This window comes from Lolium rigidum, chromosome 4, assembly GCF_022539505.1.
Source record: "Lolium rigidum isolate FL_2022 chromosome 4, APGP_CSIRO_Lrig_0.1, whole genome shotgun sequence".
Lineage (NCBI taxonomy): Eukaryota > Viridiplantae > Streptophyta > Magnoliopsida > Poales > Poaceae > Lolium > Lolium rigidum.
Genome location: NC_061511.1, coordinates 165,665,738 through 165,674,861, shown reverse-complemented (window position 1 = coordinate 165,674,861; position 9,124 = coordinate 165,665,738). Strand labels below are relative to the sequence as shown.

The window sequence follows — 9,124 nt, the reverse complement described above, 5'->3', positions numbered from 1 at the left end:
CGAGAGAATAAAGAGATCACCCATCACTGATTAACAATACGCAACGCCATTCAGAAGCCAAAGATAAGATCAACTAAGGCTACTGCAGCACACCAACCTGACTCGCTGTACAAACTGCACACTGATTTTGAAGCCGAAGATACAAGGAGCAGATATATTGAATATCTTCGGCATACAACAGCCCCGCTCAGCACGAAACACCAGGCCTCCCCCAAGCAATGTACCCCACAAGCACACAGAGGAAGATAGGAAGCCCCAGCGGTGGCGCACACATCAAGTGGCGCGCATAGAGAAAAGCCCTCCATTTCGGGCAGCCCTCAGGTACGTAAAAGATATCCGCACATATATTTTGCTAACTACACACCCAAGGGCAACGCTATATCACAGGTAGTAATGTTCATAAACTAAAAGTCGGGATCAGCCGAATGTTTCATACGGTACCTGACAGATGAACACAGCCCAGTGTTCTAGCAGTATATGGTCTCTAAAATGCCAGCGGACTCCAGGTCAGTTTCAGTTCATATGCTATCTCTCCTAGAGAGGTATGTCCTCCACATCATCATGCTCAGTCTTTGGCGCTTCATTCCCAGATGTGGAAGCATGGTTCTCAACCGTGCTCATCTCTTGCACGGGCGGTGGGTTGACAATGGTCATCGGAACGGCACTGTTGTCTGTGAGGCGACCTTTCCTTTCCCGATGCTCCTGACAGTTTGCGCACCAGTGAAAGCAGCAGTGGACCAGACAAGGATCGCATGGAGCATTCTGGTGGAAGCAGAACAAGAAGTGGTGGTTAAAGAAGGTCCATGAAACTATAAACCCAGCCTGCCTATCAAAGGCTACACTTAATTAGCAGCAGGCCAGAATTAGTTACCACGAAAAGATGGTACAAACAATTCTAAACAGTATACATGAAAATGTGGACAGAATAAGTAAATAGGAAGTGCAACCAACTCCATCTTCACAACAATGAGCAATACAAAAGTGATAAAATGGTCTGACAATTCAATGGTATAACCAACTCCTGCCAATGGACAATGCCAAGCAAAATTTCATGACAGTTACAGAAATTTGCTGACAGAGTTCTCTGATCCAAACTACAAAACATTAACCATGCAAAGCTAAGTGTTCGCTTCGTGACACAGGAATATCTGATACAGCTATCTCAGATGACGAATGCAAATGTCCTGAATGCAATTATCACGACATAAACAAAGAAAACAGTGGAAGAGAGAAAGAACTACCTCCAGATGATACTTTTTCTGAAGCTGTTGACGAAAAACACCAGTATATGTAGAACATAACCACCAACTAAACACCAGGCCTTCACCAATCAAGACCGACGCTCCTGGGTCAACGCCATGGAATATAGCTGTAAGGATTGCCAGTGCAATGCCACCTTCAACACAGACAGCATGGCAAGTGCAAGGTGTTGTCCACGGGATATCTTCTCTAAGGGCCTGAACATTTCGTCCAAACAGCACACAGGGGCAGAATAGTCCAGTCCAGCCTAACAAAGCAAGAAGATCAGACACATAGGAGGTTCGAAAGTGTCTCAGAATATAGCAGTAAAACATATGAAAACTGTGTAGACTGAAGCATAAAGCTATAAAATGTATAAAGATATAGGGTTTCGTATACGTCTGATAAAATGTGACAAAAGGGATATGGATACCCATGCAAGATATAAAAAAAAAGTACTCAATTTGGACTGTCCAGTCATGAACCACTAGGTGAAATAGCTTCTAAATGTAGGTCTACACACATCAGGTCACAGGGCTGATTTTGCAAACAACATAAAAGACCGAAAAATGACAGGACTTGAATTTTACCAACAGGTAAGGGATTGCGATATGATAAAAATGTATTTTAGCAATTTATATTATTTTAAAAAATGGATAAACATATACCCCCTCCGATCCATAATAAATGTCGGGAATTTAGCACAAAGTTGCCAACCTATGGGACTAGGTATAATTCATATACATCTGACAAAATATGGGAAAAGGGATACCCATGCAAAGCTATAATACAAAATTAAGTACACAAGTTGGACTGTCCAGTCATGAACCACTAGGTGATTTAGCTTCTAATTTGAGGTTGATAGTTGATACGCGTCAGGTTGGCTCTAGATTATCATTTGAGTTATATGTGTGGTATGAAACATAATTAAGCATTGTATTGGTTCCAATTTATAATTGAGATATATGTGCAGCAATAAATTTAAATCATGCCTTTCTCGTAGGAATGAAATAGATAACTAATTGATTATAGTTTAGTCTACAATGGTTTGTTCTTCGATTAAGCTCATCGTGTTAATTAAAAATGGCAAAGAAAGAAAAAGAGTTAAGATATGCAGGGCATCTTTGTGTGAAAACTGTCTAAACTGGTATCATTTGAAAAGGAGGAAACACCGAATTTGCGACCCGCAACCGCTGACCTAAACTATTTTGGAAGATTTCACATCAATCTGTAAGCATAATACATTTTTTTTTGCAATTTGTAGTTATTTTTTGAAAGAATTTCACATTTCATGTAATCATAGTTATAAGGCTCTAATGAACATGTGAAAAAAATCGATAACAGTTACGATCCTAAATGAAAAAGAAGAATATGTGTATGGGCTCTGTTGCTTGTGTGCAAATCAGCGTACTAGCATTTGGACCCTTCAACTTCTTTCTTCATCTCCTTGCAGCAAGACTGTGCACATATTCAATTACTCGTCAAAAACAGGGAGGCACGCCAATGAACCTTGAGGCTAATATGTCGCTCTGATATGCCATATGTGATGTACTATCCAATTCGAGGCTAATATGTGGCTCTGATATGCCATATGTGATTTATTATCCAATTTGACCCTAATATGTCGCTCTGATATGCCATATGTGATTTATTATCCAATTTGTTACTGAACGTTGTTCAAAAGAAACAAAGTCATTCTGGAACCAAAATTGGCATGACATTGATGACAGTTACATGAAAATCCCCATTCCAGCTTTACCATAACCAAGTTCCCATGCCTAAGGCTGCTCACGAGAGTCGACAACAACTACATGAACAGAGTAATGTTTCACTTAACATAACTGCATGTGCTCCATATGCAGGGCCATTAGAGGATCTAAAACTGAAACACCTAAACTCTGTCGCATAACCGGTAACACTTTAATGCTGTGGAAACAAACAACTAGCTACAGTAACTGTGTGTAGTAGCCAAAAAGCCTGAGCTCATCCCCAACAGTACAATTTCATGCCTGTGCAGACCCACATAAGAATTCCTTGCCAAAATTCGGCATCTACACGCATCAGCACGTCAAAACTACCACGGATTTTGAAATTGCGGTTCTAGTATCTACTATCTAGAGTGGGGGCAAAAGTCACAGAACTAGATCGACTAAACAGTTGAAGGTGGAATTGAAGGGCCCAGAAGGAAATGCAGCGTCACTTACAGCTCTCGGTGTCTTCGGCGCACCCGAAGATGCCGGTGGTCCACGGCTCGTCGGCCGGCGCCCGGTGGCTCTCCGGCAGCACCTGCCCGCACTCGCCGCACTTCCTGCGCTCCAGCTGTACAGTCACGGCACGGCACCCGATATCAGATCGGGCCATCCCGATGGCCCGAACAAGCAACTGCAGCAACAGGCAACGGCCGAAAACCGAGAATCGCGCGAGGAACGGCGAGACCGACCTGCGGGACGGCGATGGGCTGGTTGAGCTCGCCGGGGCGGATGTCCTCAGCGCCGGAGCCGGAGTGGGAAGCGTGCTTCTTCAGCCTCACGTACTGCGACGGGTGGCTGCGGCTCGCCTCCGCCATCGCTCTCCTCCTCCCCCCTCCTCGCGAGCTCGCCTGGCTGCGCTCCCGAGGGTTTTTGGCTGCCGACGAAGGGCAGAGCTGCGCGGTGGGAACGGGTGCGAGTGGTGGAGATCTGGGTCAATAACGAGGTCGGCGTGGGTTGGCGGTTTTTGGTTGGGTTCGACCAAAGGTCAATCGCGGTTCGGCCAAGCATCAAAAGCGAAGAGGTGTGCTTTTGACCCCCTTTTCACCACTCAACCACTAAAGTTAAAGCATCCCACCTCTTAACCACTAAAGTTGAAGGGATAAGTTAGCTTACGACAGGAATATTAAAAGATTCTACTCCCTTCCGTCCGAAATAAGTGTCGGACGGTTAATAGACATGCATTTTTACAAATAAACACTTCTGAAATTAGAAAAATTGTGGATCCTCATATCCAGTTGGCCGGTTGACCCTCGCCGGCGTGCGGGCAGCGTCTCCAGACTGCCTTGGCCACGCGTGGGAAGCGTGCTGGCAACCTTGACGGGGCACCACCGCACCGGCGAGGAAGCCCACCGTGCCGACATGTTTACTGGGCGGAGGCGCCCTATCACCGGCGAGGATGGACTGGCGGCATGGATCTGACGCAAGAGAGCGGAGGGCTCAAACTGGGAGAGGAGGGAGGAAGTCCAAGTCAGGTGCTACGCCGGTGATATCGGATCGAAATCGAGGTTGGGTGGGGCGGCGTAAGAGACGGGGGATCGAGGGAGACGGGTCGAGGAAGACTTCTGTTTTCCTTTTTTCGTGAGGGAACCAGTCTATGCGTCTCCGGCTTGGGTTGGGACTTGGGACAGAGATAGAATTGGATTGGTGGATTGTGTTAAGTAACAAACAAATACAAGGTTGTTTCTGTAAAATGTCTCATCCGACTCTTATTTCGGACCGGAGGGAGTATCTATTTATAATAGAACAAAGTTTGGAGACGGGGAGATACCGAAGCAAAAGCCAAATGCGACAAATCTTTCATACTCCACCGATGTTTTCCTTATTTTTTCCATCATTTTATGGTAATGAACATATAATTTTCTTCTTTCAGTCCCAAAAAGTTTTGTTTTTCTTGTGCAAAACATGTATGGCGGCGACCTACGCTAAAACCAAAACTGAGAAAGCTTAGAGCATCTCCAGACACATGCCTCGTATCTTATCCGACAACTCATTGTTCGGACAAAATTTGAAAACTATTGGACAAGTTCTTGCAAATGGGGGACAATGCTCCCCAGTGGCATCCTCGGTACCAAAACTTCGGTGAGGACCACCGCACCCAGAAGTGCTCGCTGCAGGACATGGCAGGCGGTTGGCGCAGAAGCGCTCTCCAGTGCGGAAGAGCACCTCGATGTCGAGGAAAGCGAGGTTGGTGTTGGCATGGTCACATATGGCTTGCATGAGCGGCGGCCACTACACGTCCACGATGTAGAGCAAGTGCTTGTGTCAGTATGAACATGGTGCTCCTGCACTTCCTATTGAGACAAATGTGGGCGTGGTGCAGTGCTCCAGGAGGTCATGGGCATCACCATGGACATGGAATACGCCCATCCTCCTCGCCACGGTTGGTGTCGAGCGTGTCTGGATCAAGTAACTCAGAAGGGGTCAAGAGCACCAAGAGAGCATGTAGTCGCATGAGACTTTGACTTGGACGGTGAACACCTTTGCGTTGGGAGCCTCCTAGACGGAGTGGTGCCGCCTTTTCCCTCTCCATGTAGGGAGGTGTCAGGAGGGGTGTCCTTGCGCGAGCTGCGATGAAGGGAGAGGCGGCTCCATGCATCTACAATGGAGGGGGAGAGGAGGATTACCATTCGCCTCAACGTCCGAAGAGGAGGAGATGCATGCGACGTGCGGTAGGTGGGCATGCGGGAGAGGGAAGAGATAGAGGTAGGTGGATTGATGGCGACAAGTGAGCCGGTTACCCACGGCTTGAATGGTGTGTCTGGAGCGCTAGATTGAGGGTCTGTTTGGATTATAGCCTGGTACTGCCCAGCCAAAATTTCGGTGTTGACCATGCGCGCTGGCGCTCGTTTGGTTGGATGCCAAATTTCCAGATCCATGCCAAAATTTTGGTTACGCGTTCGGTCTTTTCGCCAACTGCTGAGCGAACTATGGACGGGCAAAACCTGCGCCAAATAATTGGCGTGCCCTATTTTGGTAGGGCTAGCGAGGGCGCCAACCAAACAGCCCCTGAGTCTCTATACACATGGGATAGGATGGGTGACATAGGCATCCCGGATGGGCCTGCCGAATATAGTACCCGGAGTTTATTGAAGGCCCATCACCCGAAGTTTATAAAGCCCAGAAGCCCATTGAAGCATCGTCTATGGGAAGTACATATAGATTAGGAATAGTGACTTGTAGTTCTACGGGACGGATTCAAAGAGCCTCCCGGCAATTGTAACTAGTGTAATACGAAACCCTCGGCTCCGCCTCCTATATAAGGGGGAGTCGAGGGACAAAGAAAGGATCAATCTCATTGTCAACCCCAACCCTAGTTTTTAGCAGTCGAGCACCTTTTCGGCTGAAACCTTCGAGATCTACTTGCCCTCTACTTCCTCGAAACCCAAGTCTACAACTTGTAGGCATTGACAAGTTAATACCTTGTCAATTGGCACCGTCCGTGGGAACTAGAGGCGACAAGGAGCTGATCTTGATGGCATCGTCAACATCTTCGGCAACATCATCAACGTCGTCGCTAGCAAGCAACGCGATGGACGTAGGTAAACATATCGAAACTGATCTCGTTGATTTTGTTCCTCACCCTCCCGCCCGTGTGGATGCATATGCGTACCTGGAAGAGCCAATGGAGATGATGTTCGGAAGTTTCCACTTCTGCGTCCGGAATGAAGGATTGCATCGTCTCGCGACACCGGTTTCATCGGGTTCGTCGGCGGTCGATTCCGATTTCTCGGGATCATCATCATCGTTCGAGACAGGCGACGAGGAGATCTCGCCGCCACGCTTTGTCAAGCCCGCTTCAAGCGGAAAACTCGTTGATATATTCGGCAACATGTCCTTCGGGTCGCCTGCATATTCAGATCTGAGCAGCAACTCGGAGAGCATTGACACTTTCGACTTCATCGACAGATCTACCTCCGTTCGAGGGGTCCTCGTCGATCCGCGCGACGGTACAACCAACTTCAGAAGGAACAAACCCGCAACATATCATCAAGCTTATGTAATCGGGGAGACGAGTCACCCAGAGGAGGAAACATCAAAGGCTTTCGATGATTTGGAAAATCCATACATCGATCCCGAGGATCTTGCACGAGGATTGGGAACCAAATACGTCGGGACCGCACCTCGCCAGAAGTTGCAACTTCCGCAAGCAGCTTGGGATAAAGCGTCGAGAGCCATGAGCGGCACGGAGCCAATGACCACCACTGCCACATTAGAAGAGATCCAAGCGTATCAATATAGACTCGCTCAGGCCAGACGAGAAATAGAAAAAGAAAAAATGGTACTTGAGCAAAGGAAAGCCGCAGCTTCTGCATCGAGCTGGCGAAGAGCTGATTTGAGCCGACAATCAAGGACTTCGGATGACAACCACAGAGCAGCGCGCGATAGAGGAAGATCTCGTCTGCAACATATACCCGAGCATGAGCGGGAGCACCTGATCCAGAACCTCGACATGTCCTTTATGTCAATCAACACAAGAGGGAACATCATCCCCAAAACACCGGAAGCTGGTATATGGCGACTCAAGCCTTCATACTAGCATAAAAACCACCTGCTGGAGACCCGAGAGAAGCACTGTATCAAATGGCCATGACAGGAGTTGGAGTCATGGGAACAAGGTTCGCACGACCTAATACACCACAACCCGAAAGTGTTCCAAGAAGAAATAGTCCTCGACCCACCACGGTGGCACGAGACCCCCCACGAGCAGACGTGTCGAGGAATACAGAAGCTCAAGATAGAGTCGACAGAGCACGGGAAAATAGATCCAGACGATACTCGCCAGAAGTCGAGGAAGAGGATATGTGTGGACTCCCCTTCTTTACTCGACGAGTTCACAGAACACGGGTCCCTTCTGGCTTTAAGTTTCCAGACGGTTATAAAAAGTTCGATGGCCTGCAAGATCCTGAAGATTGGATAATTGATTTCCTAGAGACAGTAAAGCTGTTGGGCGGATCAAGAGCAACAGCTATGCAGAGCGTTCAAGTACATCTCAGTGGAGCCGCAAGATCATGGATAAAAAAGCTACCAGCAGGATCCGTCGACAGCTGGGAAAATTTTGAGGAGTTATTCATAAAGAATTTCCGTTCCACGTGTAAAAAGCCGGCATCTATAGAGCAGCTAAGGGTCTGTAAACAAAAGTATGGTGAACCGATGAGGACATACATCCAGCGTTGGAATATCATATAGAATTCTGTTGAAAACGTATCTGATGAAAGAGCGATATATGTGTTTGTCACGGGAATACAGCAAAAAGACTTCATCGAGGACTTGGGCAGATCCAACCTGAAAACAACTGCAGAACTCATGGACATAGCGAATCGCTGGGCAGATGGAGAAGATGTTGTGCATAATAAACGGCACAGGTCACCCGAAGAGGACCGCAACAGAAATAATAATCAAAATAGGCGACGGTATTCTCACCCGTACGCAGACTACGACAATATTGGCCACGTGGCGGCCGGTTTCCGAGAAAACAGTGGTGGAAATAATCGGGAGGATTATCAGAGAAGCAACGAACAGCGCGACGCGCCAAGTTCTTGCAGATAAAATAATCGACCAAGGTTCCAGAGGCCATACAATATATCACCCGACGATCTCTTTAATGGACCATGTCAGATGCATTTTTATCTCGACAATGAGGGAAAATGACAGTCAGGCCACCTTCGTAAAAGACTGTCGAACTTTCCAAGCGTTGCACCGGTACGCAGGACATGCCAATGCACAGGTAGCAAATAGGGGGAACCCGCAAGCGCCAAGGAGTGAGATTCACCTTCCACCTCCACCCGCAATTACCGATGAAAATCAACATCAGTTGCAACTGGCGGCAACCCCAATCAACGGTCCCTACATCGATACAAATGGAGCGGTGGCGATGATTCAGAAGGGCAGGCCTTCGAATAGGGCCCAGAAGGTGATTTCGCGACAAGTGTTCATGGCAGAAAAGATGCCTCCACCAACAATCGAGTATCTGAATTGGTCGGGACAGGACATCGGGTTCACTCAAGCAGACCATCCATCTCAAGTTCCACGACCAGGGCAATCAACAATGATCCTTCCAGCAGTAATCGCAGGATTCGACGTATCACGTGTGTTCATAGATGGAGGGAGCAGCATAAACCTCATGTACGCAGATA

At 47.6% G+C, this 9,124-nt stretch overlaps 1 protein-coding gene across 1 annotated transcript; it reads right to left on the bottom strand.

Moving 5' to 3' along the window:
* Positions 1 to 289: 289 nt before the first annotated feature.
* LOC124708840 (cell number regulator 6-like) lies at positions 290 to 3,809 on the bottom strand. Its single transcript, XM_047240489.1, has 4 exons — positions 3,680 to 3,809; positions 3,444 to 3,558; positions 1,242 to 1,507; positions 290 to 762 (listed from the first exon to the last, which is right to left on the bottom strand). The coding sequence occupies exons 1-4, from the start codon at positions 3,803 to 3,805 to the stop codon at positions 535 to 537; spliced, it is 735 nt and encodes a 244-aa protein (XP_047096445.1). The 5' UTR covers positions 3,806 to 3,809; the 3' UTR covers positions 290 to 534.
* Positions 3,810 to 9,124: the final 5,315 nt, after the last annotated feature.

Excerpts from the sequence above, each read along its gene's own strand:
- LOC124708840 (XM_047240489.1), bottom strand. The coding sequence starts at position 3,805 with ATGGCGGAGGCGAGCCGCAGCCACCCGTCGCAGTACGTGAGGCTGAAG. Across the intron at positions 3,559-3,679 it reads AGCCCATCGCCGTCCCGCAG|CTGGAGCGCAGGAAGTGCGG; the intron begins GTCGGTCTCGCC and ends GTGACTGTACAG. Across the intron at positions 763-1,241 it reads AGAAAAAGTATCATCTGGAG|AATGCTCCATGCGATCCTTG; the intron begins GTAGTTCTTTCT and ends TGCTTCCACCAG.